Genomic DNA, 20,611 nt, shown 5'->3' with positions numbered 1-20,611 from the left:
CCCCCCCCCCCCCCCCAAAAAAAAAAAAAATGGAATTGCTGGTTTAAACTGGAATCATCAGTTTAATAAAAACAATAATTGATTCGTGGTCAACTCTACACACAACTATATAGACTATGGTCAATGAAATAATAATTGAGCTCCTTGTACAAATATCTCATGCTTCATTGCCACAGATGCCACATACTGATTATGTCCTTATCCAATCATTCCAATGTGTTCCACACGGATAGTGACACCGTGGATATTATATAGAAAATTAGAAATTGTGTACACATTTAGATAGTATAATGTGTATTTTTTTGTACTACTCACTCTATTACAAAGTAATAAGTCTCCATTGAGGCTCGAACACACTCTCATCTTCTATGTAGGAGTGTAAACTGAAACCTCATATGCCACTAGACCACAAAGTCTTTGACAATGTATTTTTTTTTCTTACAAAAGAAATATAGTACATATTTATGAAATGATTAATCAAATCTATAGTATGATTCTTATACATACTAAAAATCAAGAATTGAATTAAAAAAAAAATGCTATAGAAGTAATGTAACTAAAGTCCAACCCAATGGGGTAGCTCAAGTGACAGTGAGCTATCTCTGTGGGAATTTGGGAGAATTCGAATTCGATTCCCATAAGTGATAATTCCCTTGGCCCAGCTTTCGTGTCTCCCATAGCGAACGTTCACCCGAAACCTTGCCGCAAGTGAGTTGACTACCTCATGCCGCCCGGTTGCACTCCTCCCACCCCCTCCCATGTGGAGGTGAGTTCAAGCCTTAGTGGAGGCGATATTAATTCTTTGTGCTTTATTTGATTGACAAAATAATTATGAAAAGATACTACGTTGTAACAGATAATTTAGTACGGATAAAAGTATTATATCGTATGAACGGTTGATATAGATGTGCAAATCATGGTCCACCTAATAAAGGATTGGATTAGGACCTTATCCAACATGTTCCCCACGAATAGTGACACCATGAAGATATTAACTTGTTGATAAGTGGTATCTTTGGTTTCTTCCTTTTGGAGAATGGTATATTCCGTAATTTAGGTCCAAAGACGTTACATTTTTGTTAATTTCATCAGCCTCTTGCCCTCCCTCTTGGACGATAAACTCGATTCGCAGAAAAGGATTGACAGACAAGCGTGTTGAAGAAGAAGAAGAAGATATCTCAACTGGTCGAGACTCGAGATCTGTCGGCAAGCGCAAGTTTTAGTGTTAACCTTTACAGAAACCGCGAGAGGAGATGGCATCAGAGGAGGGGCAAGTTATCGGCTGCCACACCGTCGACCAGTGGAAAGAACACTTCGACAAAGCCAGAGCCAGCGGCAAACTGGTATCTTCTCATCACTTTTTTAGAACATACGTTTCGTTTCCTCGATTTAGGGCTTTCAATTTTGTAGATATTTCCGGGAATTAGTACTGTCTGAAAGCATATCCTTTTGCTAGGCATAAGGCATGGTTTATTTACTAAATGTTGAATAATAATCAAATCAAATGCCATACTAACTTTCCCACAGGGACATTAAGCTTTGTCTTATTTTGTGTTCGAAAGTTGAGTTTTTTAGTGTAATTTAGAGATTCTGTAATTTCTGGCACTTGTTTGGAGTCCCACCCAAGCAAAAAGATGTAAAATTTATTGGAAAACTTAGTAAAGATTGTAAGTTTTTGCTTGTGGAGTACATGGATTTGTATTTGGAGTGGACAAGTTGACAGTTTTCCTAATTCCAATCTGCAAAGTTTGTTAATCTGGAATGTTGAGTTATTATTCTTGGATGGTGACATTTCAGAAGAAAGTTGGGATATCTTGAGCATGGTACGTAGTACATTGGTTTAATTCATAGTAGAACTGGTTTTGTGCCTCTGCTTCATCGTGTTTTGGTTTGTCAAAAGGTTGTTTTCATTTCTTGTTTTGTTAACTATCAAACATAATTTATACTGTCAATCTGAGCAGGGGATGCTGCATAATTTTTGTTGCTAGAGATAAAAATGTGGTTTTTTTGTCATCTTCATTAGGCTTAGAATTAGCTGATCATTCTTTGCAATTTGCATGTATAGACAGTGGTAGATTTTACTGCTTCTTGGTGCGGGCCTTGCCGTTTTATTGCTCCAATTCTGGCAGATACGGCAAAGAAGATGCCACATGTGATATTTCTCAAGGTGGACGTGGATGAGCTTAAGGTAAACCTTAATTCACGTGTTTTGTTTGTCATCTTATTTCAGTGTAGTAACAGTTGAAGAATGTCTGCACTTGTTTCTCTCCTGCAATTAACTAAACCATAATCCTTTCTCAGTCTGTGTCTGAGGACTACAAGGTGGAGGCCATGCCAACTTTTGTCTTCCTGAAAGAAGGAAACGAGGTCCATAGGGTTGTGGGGGCCAAGAAAGATGAACTGCTTATTGCCATAAACAATCATGCTTCTGCTTCTACCATGACAGCCTGAGCTTTCAAAGAACAAATAATTCCCCCCGACTTGCTTCGTTTTTATGTAATAACAAAAACAAACGTGGTTTTCGTAGTCGGTTTCAATGCTATCTAGTTCTGTAGTTTGCAGCTTTGCCTCACTGTATTAAGTCATGCAAGCTTTTGTATGGATGGTTTGGATTTGAGATGCAAGCATGTCTGCTTTGCTTTCATCTTAATGGCATTAGAGAATTGGGTATTTTGTTCTATGTGTTATGCAGAAGTTTGCTTGCTGGATCAGTTATCTATTGCATTATAGTGATCTAATTTCAACAACAAAAAAAATCTTGTATGAGATTTGCCCTTATCTTTACAAATGTTGTGTCATTTTATCTGTCCATGAGATTTTTGTGGACTAGCTGCCTCTAGGGTTGGACTTTAGGGTGAAAGACTGAAATGGGAACGCTGGGGCCATTATTGACAAATTAGGGAACTCGAAGGATGATGGACTAAAGTGGGAAAAACTCCTTTGGGAAATGCGTTTGGTGGCAGAAACGCATTTCCCAAATGCGTTCCATTTTTATTTTCTTTTTTTAAATACAGGATTTGAAAGCATTTCTCAAACGCGTGTATAGTATAAGATACACTAAACGCATGTAACAAATGCGTTCAATGTATACAAAACCACACACGTGCGAAATGCAACGAGGAACGCATTTCTCAAATGCGTTAAGTTAGCCGGTGCCGGCTGTGTTCCGGCCACCAAAAAATACAAGGAAATTTCCTCGTATATACAATGAACGCATTTCACAAATGCGTTTATGCGTCGGGTTTTCCATTATGATATCAGCCCACACCCCATGTGTTGGGCCACACCATTTTCCAATGCGTTTATGCGTCGGGTTTTCCATTATAATAAATGTTTGATTACTTAATTTTGTAATTTTTATTTTTATTTTAATTAATTTATTGTTGTAATTTTTATATTACTTCGGGGTGGATCAATACGGAATACGTTATGAAGCATTCTTTTTAAGATCGGGAGACTGGAGTACCTAGAATTCAAAAATAATTTTTGAATTCAAAAATAATCATGCAAATGGGCCGAACACATGGGGTGTGGGCTGATATCATAATGGAAAACCCGACGCATAAACGCATTTCACAAATGCGTTCATTGTATATACGAGGAACGCATTTCGCACGTGTGTGGTTTTGTATACATTGAACGCATTTGTTACATGCGTTTAGTGTATCTTATACCATACACGCGTTTGGGAAATGTTTTCAAATCCCGTATTTAAAAAAAGAAAATAAAAATGGAACGCATTTGGGGAAATGCGTTTCTACCACTAAATGCATTTTCCAAAGGAGTTTTTCCCACTTTAGTCCAACATCCTTCGACTTCCCTAATTTGTCAATAATGGCCTCAACATTCCCATTTCAGTCTTTCACCCTGGAGTTTATAGGACCACTAGCAGTGGACAAGGTTTTCACTTTGCAACGCAATTTAATGGGCTTTTGACTTTTGACATTTGGTAGTTGTGGGCTTTTGTTAATTGTTTATTTATTTATTGCAAACCTGTTAATTGTTTATGATAATTTTGTAATCAGCTAAAATAAGGTAGCATATTACTATAGCCAACAATCATGTTTTAACTAGAGCCGCTAGTTCTTTGTCATTCTATTTGGATTTCTTCTATTCTTTCTTTTATTAAAGCAGTTAATTTCTATTGATTAATGAAGTCTTTTCCTTAAAAAGAAGAAGAAGAAAAAGGTAGCATATATTACTATGACCAATACTTAACCCAACCAAAATTGTAGGGCCGGAGAATCAATTTTTATATAGCTGCGTTGTATATGATAAATAGTTTTCTATCAAGTTTTCTTTTGAGAGATATGATTTTATGTTGAATTTGAATTAGTCTCTTTAGATCAAGCTTTCTCTTGAGTTACATGATTCTATGTTAAAATTTTGATTAATCGACCTATCCTAATTTGTTTCTTTTGGTTAAGTCTTCTCCCTAGAAAGACGTGACATGAACCGAATTCAAATTAATCTTATACTCACAATAGTGAAAATATCATATGTTCTACACGAAAAAATAATTGTTTATTTAGTTTTTTTTTTTTTAAAGGATTGTTTATTTAGTTTTTAGTATTGTGAATACTTTCTAAATTCATGTAGCCTTTGTTTTCTTGCTTGGTTCATTCCCTTACATATATGATTTTTATTTGGAACCGACTATATCTTATAGATAGCATATCTACTTTTCAATCTTAGATGCACCAAATATAGGTTTTTGCTTCTTCAAAGTATACTTTTATGCTATATTCCAATCTTTTTTGTCAAGAGCAACAAAAAAGTTTTGTTTTGTTTCTTTTTTTGAGAAAAAAGAAAAAAAAAAAAAGTGGGAATCTAGAACCAATTTTGCTTTTATTTAATACCATCTTTCTTCACCACTTAGCAAAGCAAAATTCTGTTTGAAATGATCAATAGATATGGGAAGTGGGCCAAGAAAATTATAGTGTTATATGCACAAACATTTCTACATATAAATTTTCTAAATATATATATATATAATCATAAATATAAAGAGACAATGATATTATTAATTCTATGGCATATGAAAAATACCGATCAAAGTTTAATTTTTACTTGAAAGAATATTAGGTCATAACTTGTGAAAATAAAACAAATATGTAGATTTGTTCTCGTTGGATGATTTTAGTGCGTCTAGACGGGATGAATTAAGAGTTACTTGTTTTGAATTTTTTAATTTTGGTCTGCTCGTATGTACTAAAAAGGAAAATATGATGCAATATTTATGAGAGTCGAACATCAATTTTTACGTAAGTTATTGATATTTTTTATATACTCCGTATATAGTAAAAAATAAATTTCTAGATAATAAAAAAAATTAAAGTGCAAATAATTATAATTTGTGAGGACTAGTATAATGCATGAATGGCGGATCTTCTCATTTTTTAATTCACGTGAACAACCCAGAACATTCGCCACGTGGCAGCGGCAACCATCGAGCCCCACATCAGCGCATCTAAGCCATTCCTGACCGTCGATCAGTATCCGGTTTTGACCTGAACCGAAATCGTGATCTCTCTCAAAGTGCCAAGAATACTTTTTTTCGTATTTGCAATTTGCAGGTTTTAGATTTTCCACAATCCAAAGAGTGCCAATAAAATAACCAGGCACAGAAACACCGACGTCGTCTTTACGCACACACACCCTTTCTTTATCTCTCTCTCTTTCTCTCTCTCCAAATTCAAGGCGCCATGACTAGCCCTTCAGCTTCGTCTCGCAAGGTTTGCGTGCGGTTACATATACATATACATCTCTGTCTGTCTTTCTGTCTGTTGTAGAATTTTGGGATTTATGTTTTTTTTTTTTAATTAATTGTGTGTTTGGGCTGAGAATTGATGCTGGAATGTGATTTAGGCTCTGAGCAAGATCGCTGCCAATCGGCTGCAGAAGGAGCTGATGGAATGGCAGGTGAATCCCCCCGCCGGATTTAAGCACAAAGTCACTGATAATCTCCAAAGGTGAAGGCTTTTTCACTTTTTAGTTTTTACTCTTTCATTTTTTTTTTAATCTTTGGTTATTGGGTTTGAAATTAAGATGGAAAAGATTCAATCTTTATTGGGCTTTTCTTTTTTATTTTTGCTGATTTTTTTTTGTCCTGTTATATAGATGGGTAATTGAAGTCACCGGAGCTCCGGGGACTTTGTATGCCAACGAGACATATCAGCTACAGGTTGATTTCCCTGAACATTACCCTATGGAAGCCCCTCAGGTGAGAATTCATTTTTTCCTATGTTTGGCCTCTGATATATGTTTCTCTTAAGATTTGTAGTTGACTTTCGTTTGTTAATGTTTGATTGCTCAGTATCATCTGTATTTAGGAGAGGTTGGAAAAACTATGTAAATTTTTCATTTATTGGATAGAGTAGAGACTAGAGTGTTGAGTGTGAACTGTGGATTATCTAAGATTTTAAACTGTCTAGGATTCCTGGAGAATTTAAACACGCAAAGGTAGTTTAACCATGGAGTACTAAAACAATCTGGTGTTCTTGCTAGCTAATGGTGATTTCCGTTTGATTACTATTTTCACCTTATTTTGTTTTGTATAAAACTCGGCAGGTTATTTTTATCCCTCCAGCTCCGCTCCATCCTCACATTTATAGCAATGGACATATCTGTTTAGGTTTGTTTCACTACCCTTTGCTCCATTTTTTTTGCTTCCAATTGACGTGTAGCTTGTCTTGTGCGTTTTAGAATTCTTGGAAGCTTGCAATTTGTGTTGCATATTCCCTTCCCCGCACAAATATAGATTTATTAATACTTTCCTTTTGTTTGTCTTACTGTCTAGAAGTGCAATGCCCTAACATTATCAGTTGCTTTAAGGTATAAGTGGTTTTGAGTCATTGAATGGTAAAGTGGCTTTGCTTATGTGAACTTGATGCCTGGGGAGGTAAATACCCATCCCGTAGTTACTAGCAATTCTGTTGTCTCTCATAATGAAAGTCTTGATGAAACAAAATACCTATTTCCTACCGCTTGATGAGGTGCTAAATCTCGAAAATTGGATATTTCTGCAGCAAAGGCATGTTTGTTGGCATTTAGCCCTTTGCCTTCTACGCTATATGGGGCTATCACTCTTTGCTCATTTTCAACATGTTGACTGTTAGGCTTTGGATTGATTGGAATGTGTATGAGAGTTGTTAGGACGGGATGGTTGGGCTTTTCAGATGCCCGTGTAAGGGAATGTGAGAAAGATACTATTCTCTTATCATGACCTATCCAGTGGAAATGGAAAGAGATATGCTTATGAATTTTCCTATATGACATAAGAACGGAGACTTTCTACACGTTCCCGATAAATCAATACTATTACTTTATTATGTATGACCTATGCATATGAAAGAACGAACTTAGAATTTCACAGAACCTCTTTTGCTTTCCTCTACTGCTGGCCTTTGAGTTAAGATATTTATATTAGCATGGCTTGATGATACATTGCATACTCGTGCAATTGGTGATGCATACAACATTTTTGACGGCCAGAGCATTTTCTTTTGTGAATCACCCTTGGAGGAACGCAATTTGAAATCCATAAGGCGTACTTCTGTTCGAGAGCCTCAGTCTGCATAAAATTTATGACCTCCATATGTACGTGTGACAATGGGCTTTGGCCTAAAAAGCTCGAAGCTTTTGTTTGTGGGCCCATCTATAATATTTATCAGAAGAGATATATCATATATATGCTTGTTTCTATGAGCCTTTACCCCAAAAATATGTCTATTGTAAAACGTTAATTTGACTAGTATTTAGTTTAGTATATGCTTATCCTTACATATGAAGGAATGTGTCTATACTGATATTGATCGGTTCATGATGTGTGCTGGTTATCATCACAGATATCCTGTATGACTCTTGGTCCCCTGCTATGACTGTTAGTTCCATTTGCATCAGCATTCTGTCCATGTTATCGAGCTCAACTGTAAAGGTATGATTAACCATAATCTGATTATGTTGGAGAAATGCGTTTTGTTCTTACCATGTTGTGTTCTTATTGTGTCTGCAGCAACGCCCAGCAGACAACGATCGTTATGTGAAGAACTGCAAGAATGGGAGGTCGCCCAAGGAGACTCGATGGTGGTTCCACGACGACAAAGTCTAGGAACGCTAGTCGGGATTGCTGCACAATCCCAGCAACGCCTCCCCTCCGTGTGGCGGGCGTGTTGGTGGTTGAGATTGATACGCCTTTTATCCCCCAGCCAACCGGTGTTGGGACTTTGAACAAAAACTTCTTAAAAAAAGTCGCCGTAAGGTGATTTATATTGGGTGTACTTCTGTATAGTGTTAACCAGACTGGTGTTAATGTACTCATCTTCATTTGCCATTTAAGTTTTTGTTCTCTCTTTCTCTCTGCCTTAAGGTTTTCTCCTCATCAAGAAGATGTATTCATTAACTGCTGGAGAAAATTGTCATTTTGGCCCACTGACTATAGGGGTCCTCTTAATTGTAGTCCACGACTTTTAAAAGTGTTAATTGCATACCCTGATTATTCAATTTTTATCAATTTTGGTCACTCTGGCCAAATTTCTGGTCAAATCTCACCGGAATTCCCTAAACCTTAAAATGACGAGGGCATTTTAGTCATTTTACACCTATTTCTCCTTCTCTGGCGAGCTACCATTATTCTTCGACGAGCTATTCCTTTGCTGGTGCGTGTCAACTTTGTACCTTCAACAATTCTAATGCTCTTGAATATACCAAAATGGCTTCTACCAAATTCACGTCGTCGCGAAGAGTGGGGGAGGGAAGGAATGAAGGCCGGAGGTTGTTGCCCTCGTTCGCCGCTGACCGCCATCGATCTGCTTCAACCGCTGAATTGCCCGTCGGAGATAGAAGGTTGCCGGTCGCTGCCACGGGTTGCTGGTCTGATGCGGTCGAACCAGATAAAGTGAATGATAGAGACGAGAGGGAGAGATGAAAGAGGGATGCAATGGAACTGTCCAGCGGTGTTGGCAGCGACGCTAGCGAGGAGAGGACACCGGGCAGGAGTGGCTGGATCTGTCTAATGGTGTTGGCAGCAACACCACCGAGGAGAGGAGACCGGCGAGGAGAGGCTGGATTTGCTCTGCACTTGATGGACCAAATCCAGTAGCTCCAAAACAAAGTTGACCAAGTTGCTCGCCGGAAAGAATGGTAGCTCGCCGGAGAAGAATAAATAGTGTGTGAAATGACTAAAATGCCCTCGTCAGGTTTAGGAAATTCCGGTGAGATTTGGCCGGAGTAACCAAAATTGATAAAAATTGAATAGTTAGGGTATGCAATTAACACTTTTGAAAGTCGTGAACTGTAATTAAGAGTACCCCTATAGTCAGTGGGCCAAAATGACAATTTTCTCTTAACTGCTGTTATCCAGAGGAGATGCTGGTAAAGAATGCAACCACATATGCACACCTTCTTCTCTACCTTTCCCACCAATAATAAATAACTTATAGCAAACTAACCTTTATTTTTGATTTTATATTTATAGGTGACAGCTTATTTTTAGCGCCAAGAATATTTTTTATTTGATATTAGTATTATTGTGATTCTAATGTGATATGACTAGTTTTTATTTTTTATTAATAAAATCGTTAAAATGTCATTAAATACAAAGATATTTTAATTTTTTTAAAAATATAAAATAGATCAAATTGTTATATTTTTTATGTTTATTTTTATAAAAATTCATAATTGAAGATTGAAATAGTTTTGTATTTTATGATATTTAAATTATTTTGTTGAAAAGACCTGATAAAAAATGACTTAAAACGGACTTTCACTTATAAATTTAAGACTAAAAATAAAATTAATTTTAATAAAAATTTATAATTGATCACTTTAAATAAAAAATAACAAACCAATTTAGAAGGCTTTAATCAAGAATCCATTTCTAAAAATGAGAGTAATTTTCAGCTGTAGGGAGAATCGGTAAAAATCCAGTCTTTTCCGTTGGGAATAGCCAAAGCGGAGGGAAGGATGCTGATACTGTTCTCTTCCGCCGCCGCCGCCGCCGTGCCGGTGTTCACACCGTTTCCCAGGCTATGCTCTCGATACCCACTTCCCGTATTCACCAAATTTCTCGCCGCGGTTAACCGATCTTCTTCAATTATTTGCACCGCCTCTAGGTCCGTCACTTTTGCCCTTTACTGCACTGAACCCTCCTCCACTGCGCCCTACGAACCCTCAGAATCAAAGCAAGTAAGCGTCATGCCTGGATTTTTTTAATTTTTAAAATATTTGGTGGAACTATCGATATGAATTAGTGAATTTGCCAAAGTTGCAATCTTTAATCAATGGGTGTTAACTGATATGGTCAAAATTGAATTTCCCAGAAGCCCTTAAAGCCAGGTTTATATCTGGTGGGAACACCTATTGGGAATCTTGAAGATATTACTCTGAGGTAACCATCAATTGGACTAAGTCTTTCTTTAATCATTTTATTGTGATTGTAAAGATTGGGTTTTTACTTGTTATGAATAAAGTGCTGAATAATCATTATTCTTGTTTCTGCATTCCTGACAAACTGGTTGATCTTCACAGAGCTTTGAGAGTCTTAAATTCTGCAAATGTGATACTTTCAGAAGACACTAGGCATTCGGGGAAGTTGCTACATCATTACAATATTAAAACTCCTCTTGTAAGTGACTTATGGAGTTATGGGCTCTGCTTTTGCTTGGATTAGTGAATATAAAGATTTTCTGATGCTAAAGTTTAGATTTTCAGCTCAGCTATCACAAATTCAATGAGTCTACGAGGGAACAGGCAGTGTTAAAAAGACTGCAAGAGGGCCAAATTGTGGCCTTGATCAGTGATGCTGGGACTCCGGGCATCAGTGATCCCGGTGCTGAATTGGTGAGTTGTTCTTTTCTTTAATGGGAAAATTAATTAGACAAAATAATTTGATTAGTTGAAGGAAGTAGTTTTTACTGGTATACCAGTGATTTTTTTGTATGCAGGCAAAATTATGTGTGGACAAGAACATACCTGTCATTCCCATCCCTGGTCCTTCGGCTCTCATAACAGCGCTATCTGCCTCTGGCTTACCTACTGATGAGTTCACATTTGGTAATTACCAGCAAGCGTGTTCAGTGGATCCTGGTAAACTCTCATGAAATTCTGTCATCTGATCTTTTTACGTTTATGCAGTTGGATTTCTCCCAAAGCATGCTGGTTCTAGGAGAGAGAGGCTGACGGTTTCTGCAAATGAGGCAGCAACTCAGATTTTCTTCGTCCCACCTCACAAGCTTTGCCAGTTTCTTGAAGAGACTTCTTCGATATTTGGTGACTCTAGGTAGATATATGGTGCTAGCCGCCCCTATAGCTCAGTTCAAACATTTATACAAACTCTTAAGACTTAATTTCCGAGTAAAACATTTCTATTACTTCCACTATTTTTGTGTTCTTGCAGGCAGTGTGTCATGGCGCGGGAAATGACTAAATTACACGAGGAGGTACATTTTTGTAAACCTGCCATCAGTGAATTCCTACCTGTATATAATTTGCTATTTTGTGATATGGTTCCAAGTTTAAATGCTTCTTTGTTGAATTTATTAGTTCTGGCATGGCACTATCGGCCAGGCCATAGAAGCATTCTCGGCTCGCCAACCTAAGGGGGAAATCACCATTTTGCTTGAAGGAAAGTTACGGAGTACAGAGGAGATTCCATCTGAGTCGCAACTGGAGAGTGAATTGAGAGAGCTGATCTCAAAAGGGCATACACTTTCAATGGTACTTTGTTTTTCCTGATGCAGAATTTATATGATTTCGCTATCTGTCAAATATTGCACTCTATATTCCTTCTGCAAGTGGTAAATCGTGTGAATAACACACATAAAAGATCAATGGCTACTATTCGTCATACTTGACATCATGTAAATGTTATTCGAGCTCAAACCATGTAAATGTGGTTTCTTTATTTTTAAAGATTAAATCTTTCTATGATACGAAGCTTGAACTTAGTTCATCTGATGCAGGCAGTCAAGTTGGTGGCAACAGGCAAGTCTCTGAAACGAAAAGCAATATATTCTCTCGCACTTAGGAAATTTGCGCGGCCAATTGAGTCGGATGATGATTGATGTTCATGAGACTTGGCACAGCTGCTGCAAACGTCTCCTCCCGTCCTACCATCATGACACTCGAGTTAAAAAGAGGGTAACGGGGAAAGAAAGAAATATTCTCGGCTGCCATTGATTATGGAAGCCGAGATTAGATTACCTTCTTTAGCTGTTGAAGAGAAGATGGTTCACTCTGCACATTCCAAACAAAACATTCATTTTTGGTTCCACACAGCATTCAAAACTCCATGAGTGTGCATGATGACAAACTTCCATGGATGCAGATTTGTTCCCTCCATTGCTGGAGACGAAAAGGAAAATTTTTTCCTCCCTCTGATGTTTAGTTTTGTAGTTACTCTCATCCATGAATCCATCCTTGTTTAACTCTTTGAAGGCTTTCATGTTTCCTTGAGTTTGTATCTTTCTACATCTGACTGTTGGTCTGTGCTGTACATTTAAAAAAAAAAAAAAAAAAAAACCAAAACCAAAAAATACAATACAAATGAAGAGATGGTGGGAAGAATAAATCTACATAACATAGGAAAGAACATTGTTCTCCTTGTATCAACCGAAACCTTAGCTCCAAGAATCAAGACTGCTGACTGTTATCTTCAGCTAAGTTGATCAAACTGTTGATAAGTTCAACTCGTGATAATAGGAGCGGCTTATTGACTGTTATCTGTTAGTGGAGACAATTTCAGCCAAATTGATCAAACTGTTGAGTGTTGACAAATTTAATTATTAGTATGAGCGACTTATTCACCTCATTATGATATACAAAAAGAATCTTGGAATACAAGGTGAAAAGCATAGAAACACTGGGGGCTGTACCACTAAAAAAAAGTTTGTAAGTTTTTTAACCCACCATGGGCTCCTTTGGACCTCTTCAATGGTAAATTGGCATATCTATCAGCAAGCACAGTTTTCAAGATTAATTCTTCGTCTTGTATATTGCAAAAGCCAAATCAGCAACAACACCAAATCATATATATTTGTATATTATAATTTGCCTCAAATTGAATATGAAGTCTTGCAACAACCTTAGCTATATAAAATGAAAATCTCTTTTAGTCTTCATATCAAAGGCTTAAAAGCTGCTTAGTTTTAGGTCCACCAACTGGTGGTTGACGATTCAGACCTTCAAACATCAAACCCCTACGCACGCTAACAATGCCGAAAGAGAGAACAAACAAACCACCAACCCCTTTGCCAAATTTGTGTTCTTGGTTTTGTTCTTTCATTGATATTTTTTAATTATTATTATTATTAAAAAAAGAACAAAACTTGTAGAGTTTTAGGGTGTGTTTTGGGGTCTTGCACCATGGACCCCACTCGAAGAAAGTTTGAAATAATTGAAAGGGAATATAATACTTGTATTTTTAAGAATGGAAGGTTGACAGTTGATTATTTCTTGCTTGCTTTCATAATTATTGTCATCTTTTTCTGCAGGACATCTGTTGGCTGGTGGTGTCATTGTTCAATGATAAGGAAGGGTTGTTGTTGTTGTTGTTATTGTTGTTCTCTTAGGATGTTTGCGGATCAGGTTTGTCTCCATATGGATAAGCTTCTGCTTTGAGTTTTTGCTTTCAATCACTCTCTTGGTGGCTCTCTCTGTTCCCCCAATTGAAGGCACACCACAAAGACAGACATTTCTTTACTGGTATTTTTCCTTTGCCCTTTTGCATCTTTCTTTCTTTGTTCCCACCTTTTGGTCCATGGTTGTACTGTTTTTTTTTTTTTATTTCTGCTGAGGTTTTCATCATGTTCCTGATGATGGTAATGAATTCTTGCTGTTTCTAACCACTTTTGGAGAATTATTGTCAACTACTGTGTGTAATAATAGTGTGTTTATAATTTTATATTATCTGAAATATCTTCGATTTTGGGTCCTGTTTTGATGATTGCCTGTTCTTGATGTTGAATTGATGATGAAACCCCTTAGCAAATCTTTAGGTTTCTTTTGATGATGATGAGTGACTTGTAAACTTGTTAGCTGATTCCCATGATTCTCCTTACAGGATTCTTCTCAAGAGAGTCTATTAGAGGGGAAATTAAGGTTGTTTGTGCTACATTTGAGAGGGGGTGAGAAGAGATATGGCAACTTATTATTCAGGTTTGACAAACCAAAGAGATGCACTCCCACTATTGCCAGACCAAAAGCACAATTCTTTTCAGTCTGGTGTTCCCGGGGGCGTGATGTTTCTGAACCATCCCTCCACGCCTCTCGCCTACCCAGAGTTATCGCCAAATAGCAATGCTGAGGTTCAGTCGATTCGAAGTGGGGATGAGATGCTTCTTCTTTCGCCTACTTCTGATCTGCTGAATATGCAGCAGCAGCAGCCAGTTGGTAGTCTTCTGAATGGCGGGTCTGGTTCTATGGAGGCCAACGCGTTTTCATCAAAACCTTTTGATATGCAAAATGTTGAGCAAAATCTTCAATATCAAGGGCTATCTCTCAGCTTGGCCATGGAAGTGCCATCTTCAGTTCAAGTGCCATCATACCATGATCAGTATAGGAACTCGGGTTTTTCTTCATTGTTGACTCAGGGATCTCAGTATAACGAAGATAAAAACGTTGAATATTTGTCGTTTGATCTGGCTGGAGATCATCAGAACGGTGTCAAAGTTGGAGCCATGGACAACCTCGAGAGCTCCATAGGCCTCAGAGAGGTGAATTTTAGTGCACATTTACATGAAGCAACCGCGGCTTCAGCATCCATTTATAATTGCAAGTATCTGAAGGCAGCACAGGATTTACTCGATGAAGTCGTTAATGTTCAATCAGCTAAAAAGCAAGCAGACAAACAGAATCATTTTTCGTTTGTACAAAATGGGTCCGAAGAGACTGAGGTTAAGTCCAGCTGTTCGGTTCCTGGGATGGCCTCCGATCTTCAGAAATCAACAGACATATCATCTGCTGAACTTTCAGCCACAGAACGATATGATCTCGAGAGCAAGATGACAAAACTCTTTTCTTTGTTGGACAAGGTGGGTCAAACATTCATATTTCTTTGTCTATGTCAATTATCACATAAATTTAGGTTGCTTTAGCCAAGACTAGAAAACAGACTTGTTTTCTTAGTACTATGTTTCTATGTAGGTGGATATGTCATACAAACAGTACTATGAGCACATGCAAGTTTTAGTTTCGTCGTTTGAGATGGTTGCTGGGCTTGGTGCTGCTAGACCATACACAGCACTCGCCCTCAAAACCATTTCATGCCAATTCCGCTGCCTGTGTGATGCAATCAAGAAGCAGATTCAAATTACTCGACAAAGTTTAGGGGAGCAAGGTAATAGTCAAGGGGAGAGATTGTATCGTCTCCGCCATGTGGATCAGCAGCTAAGGCAACAAAGGTTGCTTCAGCAATTTGGCGTGATGAGACAACCTTGGAGGCCACTCAGAGGCTTGCCCGAGAATGCTGTTTCAATCCTTCGCGCTTGGCTCTTTGAACATTTCCTCCACCCGTATGTTCCTTATAACTAACTTTATCTGATAAATCTCGTAACACCTGCAGTGCCATTTGCTTCTGATTAGTTTTCATGTATTTTTAATTTTTCAGTTACCCAAAAGACTCGGAGAAAGTCACACTAGCGAGACAAACAGGCTTAACAAGAAGTCAGGTATGCAAAGTGCAAACACCTTTTACTTGAATATACTATGTTATCATAATCTTGCAACATAGTAATGAAACTCTTTCTGAATTAGGTTGCAAACTGGTTTATAAATGCACGAGTCCGTCTTTGGAAGCCCATGATTGAGGAAATGTACAAGGAGGAAGTTGGCGATGCAGAAGCGGGCTCCACCGCCTCACCACCAGAACAGATCCGGGCTGCAGCAACAGAGAAGTCAGCATCCGAGGACACGGCAGATAAAGAGCTTCAAGAGAGTTTAACAGGTGATTACAGTTGCATACAGCAATATAGCGATGTAAGAACGAACAACGTTCCCGATCATTTACTTGATGCTTCTCGCTCATGAACCGGGCGTTGGAAACATTATTCTTCTGCTGCTACTAGTACATAATGTGAGATAGGAGATTATTCTCTGGTAGACTCTGCAATACAAGAAAAGTTTATAACTTTATAATTTATATACACTTCTGGTTTATCATTTGTATAATAGTGAATACTATAGGGGTCATGCTTAGCTTAGTTTTTAATTGGAACACTGTAGTATACTGTGTTTGGCAATGAAAAAAAAATTGAATCTTGTACAAAAGTCTTCACCTTTTTTACACATATGGTACACATCAGCCTGCAATTTATGAGTTTGTCAGTATCTTCTTGCATGTTACAACTGGTGAACTGATCTATCTGATATATTTTGTAAGTGATCTGCTCTGAAGGTTGAATTCTACTTTCTTTTACCAGAATCTTACCTAAGGTGAAAAAGTGAAAGTTTTTTCATCTACTCCCTCTGCCCAATTCAATCAAAGAGTGGGGCTTTTGAGGGCAACTGCAACCAAACTGGTCAAGATTACAAGTTTGAGTCCCGGTGCAGCCTATTGGCCTTCTTGGTTTGAGTTTGTCAGTTATGGCAACTTAGGATGGTTTACCTCCTTGTGATCCTTTGTCGGCTAGGGTCTCAAAAAGGGGTTTACCCAGTGTAGACTATCAAGCAGTGGTTGCGGGTTTTTCTCGTCATCCAAAAAAAGAGTGGGGCTTTTAGGTTACAGTATATTATCCAACAGAAGCTGGGAATGACAACTGGAGGGCCTAATAGAACAAAGGGGGTAATCATTACACCATTTTCCAAATCTTGAACGAACCATTTCTCTCCCAGAATACATCAATCTTATCACCACACTAACAACAATGAAGCACCAAAAAAGAAAAGGAAAAGACTCCATCCAAAATGGAAATGATACAAGCATACATGCATTAATTAAACAGATATGAAGGGCTGTGTTACATACTGTGTAGTTTCACTATCAAGGTCCGGGGTTTATGAAGAAATAAAGTGTGTCGGTCGGGGGCGCTAAGATGTCAAAGAATTTGTATTCATACGAGCGAGAGATATGCTCGGATCACATTTATTTCCATGACCTTACAAACAAAATAAATGAAACCTCCCACAAATTTGTAGGTTACAGACAAAGTTTCTCTTGAAGGATTATGAATATTGCAGTGGCCATTCAAAATCTTATAAGTAGGATGACAACAGCTTACAAAAAGGGCTAGATATTCCCACATGTTTACAGATTCACAAGCACACAATCTTAAATTAAAACTGGGAGTGTGCAAAAAAGACAGCCCACTTTTTTTTTTTTCACTTTAATTTTTGTCCAGATGGCAGTCTTAGCAGAGCCCTTCTGCAGCACAGCAATTCCACATTTATGTTTACTTCTGTGCTTCTTTCTACTGTGAGTGCACAGGAAGATAGAGGTGAAGCCTGAAAGTGCTTTTTGAGTGTCCCAAAGATGTGTAATTAAAGCTGAGGGGAAGTGGGGGACCATAAATTTCATGTCATTTTCAACACTTTCTGCTTGCTTGATGTCCTTTCTCTTCTTTGGAGAGCTTGCCCTCATAGGCCTGTGTTTCTTAGGCTCCATAGCTTTCAGCTGCTCATCTAGGGTGTGCTTATATGCTTGGGAAAGAGTGGCAAAGATTAGACACAGGAATCTTTGCTTTCCTCCCTTGCATGAACTAGTTATCATGTCAAGGTATGTTTGTATGCAAATTCTGTCCAGTTTTAAGTAGGCATTAATGGGGTTAATCCATGCAGGCTAGCTTTCTTGAAAACCCCATCCTTTAATTAATTAATTTCCTCCATTCTCAGTCATATCCCATCAGTTTCTTGAGGACCCAGAAGGCTTTTCTTGATCAAAATCACAACTTTTTTAACAATGGTGTCTCAGAATTCAAATACAGAGCCAAGTATTCCCCACCAATTCATCACCCCTTATGCCATGACTAGTCAACCTCAAGTTTGGAGCCAAAACTGTGGTGATTTAGGCACCAACAGCATTCATTCTATTGGGGAGAGAATGTCCAGAGCTGTAGACTTAGTTCATTCTCCTCAAGCCAGAAATGTGATGGATCTTCTTGGATCCCAGAAACTCTCACTTTCTTTAGGGATGGTGAATCCGGGTTTTGTTAATCCAGGAATGGGTTGTTTCAGTAGTGATTATTCTTCTTCTTCTTCAACCTCAGTTTCCACGTTTTCTGGAGCTGAATCTTTCGCCGCCATCATTGCTCACTCCAAATACTTAAGACCTGCACAGTCCCTTCTTGAAGAAGTGGTTAGCGTCGGTGGCAAGGCCACAGATTCCAGCAATGAGAGATATATCAGAAGATTATCGCCGTCCGGCAAGAAAGGATCTTTGGGTTTCCGTTCCATGGTGAATGCAGAGCTCCCAAGTAACGAGAAACACGAGCTCCATAGTAGAATCATGGCGCTCATTGCCTTGCTTGAAGGGGTAAACCAAACAAAATCTGGGCTCTTTAATTCTTTTTCCATCTTTGTTTTTTTTTTTTTTTTTTGGTAACGGAAAAATTCAAAGCCCCTACTTGAGAGGTATATACTTGGTAAACCTTTAGTCGACAAAGAAGAGATAAATAAGATTAGGTTGCCTATAGCTGGTTTATGACAGTAGCCGGCAAAAAACCAATGGAAAAGTAAACCAACTTAGATTGTCCATTACAGATCGACTCAAACAAATGAGACAATAAATTGTTCCCATTGGAAGTCAAACTTATGACTTTCTGGTCACAATTTAAGTGCCTAACTATCTTGTGAGTAAATCTCCTTCCGACCCTAACCAGTAAAAGATCACAAGGAGATAAATTAGTAGGCGGGGTGGCCAATAGGCGTTCTTGATGGGAGCAGAACTTGTAACCTTGTAATTAAAAGTCAACAGACCAACTTAACTGGACTTGCCTCCAAGTTTGTTTCTTGTAATGGTGAGAGAATTTGCAGGTGGAAAGAAGATACGAGCAATATCATGATCGAATGGAAGAGCTGGTATCATCATTTGAGGCCATTGCAGGAGTGGGAGCAGGGAAATCCTACACTGGACTCGCACTCCAAGCCATGTCCAAGCATTTCTGCAGCTTAAGAGAAGCAATCGTGTCTCAGATAAACACCCTACTGCAAAAATTATCAGAAGAACTGCCCACAGGGCTGCTTGACAGGGAGGCTGGGCTTCACAAGATGTTTCTTCAACAGCTGGGAATGATTCAAAGCTCCAGGCAATCATGGCGCCCAATCAGAGGCCTCCCAGAGACTTCAGTAGCAACTCTTCGCGCTTGGCTATTCCAACACTTCCTTCACCCGTATGAACTTAATTCAAACTATTTCTGCTTTCTGAAATAACTGAAATTCAATGTTAATTACTGCTACTAACTAATGCTGTAATGGTGGTTTGTTTTCTTGTAGCTATCCGAATGATTCGGAGAAGCTTATATTGGCATCACAGACAGGATTGACAAAGAATCAGGTAATCTGCACTGTGAATTTCAAACATGTTTTGTTGCACTGCCTGAAATGTTGAAAGTTTTTTGAGTTTTTGAGATGATGTTTCAGGTTTCAAACTGGTTCATAAATGCTCGAGTTCGACTATGGAAGCCTATGATTGAGGAAATGTACAGAGACGAGTTTGCAGAGTCGTCGGATCCATTGTTAGCTAGTTCGGCTACCAGACAATCTGTCGCAGATTCTGCCGAGGAATGACACTAAACCTTAATCAAGCTCACATTTTTCTCTGATTCACATTTTCTAATTATGTTAATGGAACTTTGAGGTTTCTTGATTTGGAAATGGAAAAAAAATCCTTAATTTTCTCCTGCTATGTGATATCCCAAACATGGTTGGAAGAGTTTTTAGCACCAACAAATGCACATCGTTCCGTAGATGCACAATTAGCTACTAAATATAGAAACAATGATGAGTATAGGTCCCGCATAGGCAACTCAAATGATTCTGGATGGGTGTTAGATACTTAGATTGTGAATGTTTAACGTATAAGAATTTCACCCAATGTAATGTTAGGGTCTGCACAGGTAACTCAGAGCATGGAATCAAGCTGTGACAGTCGTTGTGAGAGTTTCACTCAATGTGGTGGGTTCCTTGTGAACACCTGATCCTTTCACCTAATGGTCCACTGAGTCACCATGAGAGAATATGCTGGTTCTCCCACCTAATAGTCGATTGAATCACTATGCCGAGGAATATAATTAATGAAAGGTGTTGTGTGTAACACGTTAAATAAGATAATATAAGATTTAGTATAAACAGTATTTTCCGGATAAAAATGCCTGATTCCTGCCATTGTTGTGCATCTGAGGAATAGCAAAGAGCTTATGGAAGTAGGCAGTGGGAGAAGAAAGTGAGGGAGTTATAAAATCAGGAAATGCTTCTAAATTTAGCTTTGAATACATTGGGTGTGTTTGGTTAATAGCGTTTCGCCAAATTTTGGCGGTTTTGACCAACTTTAGCGGTTTGACCATGGTCAAACCGCTAAAGAAGGTGTTTGGTTAATAGCGGTTTGGAGCAGCGGTTTGCTCCAAACCGCTGAAAATGAAAACGCTGCAATGTGCAGCGTTTTCACTTGGCCTTTTGGGGGAAG

General features: G+C 38.3%; 5 protein-coding genes across 5 annotated transcripts; all 5 read left to right on the top strand.

Annotated features, from left to right (window-relative positions):
• Positions 1-1,036: 1,036 nt before the first annotated feature.
• LOC116001709 (thioredoxin H-type 1-like) lies at positions 1,037-2,711 on the top strand. The gene is made up of 3 exons (XM_031241619.1): positions 1,037-1,343; positions 2,066-2,188; positions 2,302-2,711. The coding sequence occupies exons 1-3, from the start codon at positions 1,254-1,256 to the stop codon at positions 2,449-2,451; spliced, it is 363 nt and encodes a 120-aa protein (XP_031097479.1). The 5' UTR covers positions 1,037-1,253; the 3' UTR covers positions 2,452-2,711.
• Positions 2,712-5,564: 2,853 nt separating this feature from the next.
• Positions 5,565-8,401, top strand: LOC116000987 (probable ubiquitin-conjugating enzyme E2 18). The gene is made up of 6 exons (XM_031240875.1): positions 5,565-5,735; positions 5,869-5,972; positions 6,121-6,223; positions 6,571-6,634; positions 7,848-7,936; positions 8,015-8,401. Exons 1-6 carry the CDS (start codon positions 5,706-5,708, stop codon positions 8,108-8,110), a joined length of 486 nt encoding a protein of 161 aa, XP_031096735.1. The 5' UTR covers positions 5,565-5,705; the 3' UTR covers positions 8,111-8,401.
• Positions 8,402-9,870: 1,469 nt separating this feature from the next.
• Positions 9,871-12,468, top strand: LOC116019178 (ribosomal RNA small subunit methyltransferase I). Its single transcript, XM_031259323.1, has 9 exons — positions 9,871-10,185; positions 10,320-10,387; positions 10,528-10,624; positions 10,711-10,839; positions 10,944-11,052; positions 11,134-11,278; positions 11,396-11,438; positions 11,542-11,715; positions 11,961-12,468. Exons 1-9 carry the CDS (start codon positions 9,964-9,966, stop codon positions 12,060-12,062), a joined length of 1,089 nt encoding a protein of 362 aa, XP_031115183.1. The 5' UTR covers positions 9,871-9,963; the 3' UTR covers positions 12,063-12,468.
• Positions 12,469-13,161: 693 nt separating this feature from the next.
• On the top strand, positions 13,162-16,323 carry LOC116000995 (BEL1-like homeodomain protein 7). The gene is made up of 5 exons (XM_031240887.1): positions 13,162-13,701; positions 14,060-15,029; positions 15,142-15,509; positions 15,605-15,665; positions 15,751-16,323. The coding sequence occupies exons 2-5, from the start codon at positions 14,136-14,138 to the stop codon at positions 16,021-16,023; spliced, it is 1,596 nt and encodes a 531-aa protein (XP_031096747.1). The 5' UTR covers positions 13,162-13,701; positions 14,060-14,135; the 3' UTR covers positions 16,024-16,323.
• A 1,567-nt stretch (positions 16,324-17,890) lies between these two features.
• On the top strand, positions 17,891-19,821 carry LOC116013450 (BEL1-like homeodomain protein 11). The gene is made up of 4 exons (XM_031253220.1): positions 17,891-18,463; positions 18,964-19,319; positions 19,423-19,483; positions 19,570-19,821. Exons 1-4 carry the CDS (start codon positions 17,891-17,893, stop codon positions 19,714-19,716), a joined length of 1,137 nt encoding a protein of 378 aa, XP_031109080.1. The 3' UTR covers positions 19,717-19,821.
• Positions 19,822-20,611: the final 790 nt, after the last annotated feature.

Source organism: Ipomoea triloba, chromosome 1 (genome assembly GCF_003576645.1).
Source record: "Ipomoea triloba cultivar NCNSP0323 chromosome 1, ASM357664v1".
NCBI classification, from domain to species: domain Eukaryota; kingdom Viridiplantae; phylum Streptophyta; class Magnoliopsida; order Solanales; family Convolvulaceae; genus Ipomoea; species Ipomoea triloba.
This window is presented reverse-complemented; position numbering and strand designations above follow the sequence as displayed.

Bases quoted from the DNA above. Each gene is read 5' to 3' on its own strand.
- LOC116001709 (XM_031241619.1), top strand. From the start codon at position 1,254: ATGGCATCAGAGGAGGGGCAAGTTATCGGCTGCCACACCGTCGACCAG. The intron at 1,344-2,065 runs GTATCTTCTCAT...TTGCATGTATAG, and splicing joins CCAGAGCCAGCGGCAAACTG to ACAGTGGTAGATTTTACTGC. The intron at 2,189-2,301 runs GTAAACCTTAAT...ATCCTTTCTCAG, and splicing joins TGGACGTGGATGAGCTTAAG to TCTGTGTCTGAGGACTACAA.
- LOC116000987 (XM_031240875.1), top strand. From the start codon at position 5,706: ATGACTAGCCCTTCAGCTTCGTCTCGCAAG. The intron at 6,224-6,570 runs GTGAGAATTCAT...AAAACTCGGCAG, and splicing joins ACCCTATGGAAGCCCCTCAG to GTTATTTTTATCCCTCCAGC. The intron at 6,635-7,847 runs GTTTGTTTCACT...TTATCATCACAG, and splicing joins CAATGGACATATCTGTTTAG to ATATCCTGTATGACTCTTGG.
- LOC116019178 (XM_031259323.1), top strand. From the start codon at position 9,964: ATGCTGATACTGTTCTCTTCCGCCGCCGCCGCCGCCGTGCCGGTGTTC. The intron at 10,840-10,943 runs GTGAGTTGTTCT...TTTTGTATGCAG, and splicing joins GTGATCCCGGTGCTGAATTG to GCAAAATTATGTGTGGACAA. The intron at 11,279-11,395 runs GTAGATATATGG...GTGTTCTTGCAG, and splicing joins TCGATATTTGGTGACTCTAG to GCAGTGTGTCATGGCGCGGG.
- LOC116000995 (XM_031240887.1), top strand. From the start codon at position 14,136: ATGGCAACTTATTATTCAGGTTTGACAAACCAAAGAGATGCACTCCCA. The intron at 15,030-15,141 runs GTGGGTCAAACA...GTTTCTATGTAG, and splicing joins TCTTTTCTTTGTTGGACAAG to GTGGATATGTCATACAAACA. The intron at 15,510-15,604 runs GTATGTTCCTTA...TTAATTTTTCAG, and splicing joins TTTGAACATTTCCTCCACCC to TTACCCAAAAGACTCGGAGA.
- LOC116013450 (XM_031253220.1), top strand. From the start codon at position 17,891: ATGGTGTCTCAGAATTCAAATACAGAGCCAAGTATTCCCCACCAATTC. The intron at 18,464-18,963 runs GTAAACCAAACA...GAGAATTTGCAG, and splicing joins TCATTGCCTTGCTTGAAGGG to GTGGAAAGAAGATACGAGCA. The intron at 19,320-19,422 runs GTATGAACTTAA...GTTTTCTTGTAG, and splicing joins TTCCAACACTTCCTTCACCC to CTATCCGAATGATTCGGAGA.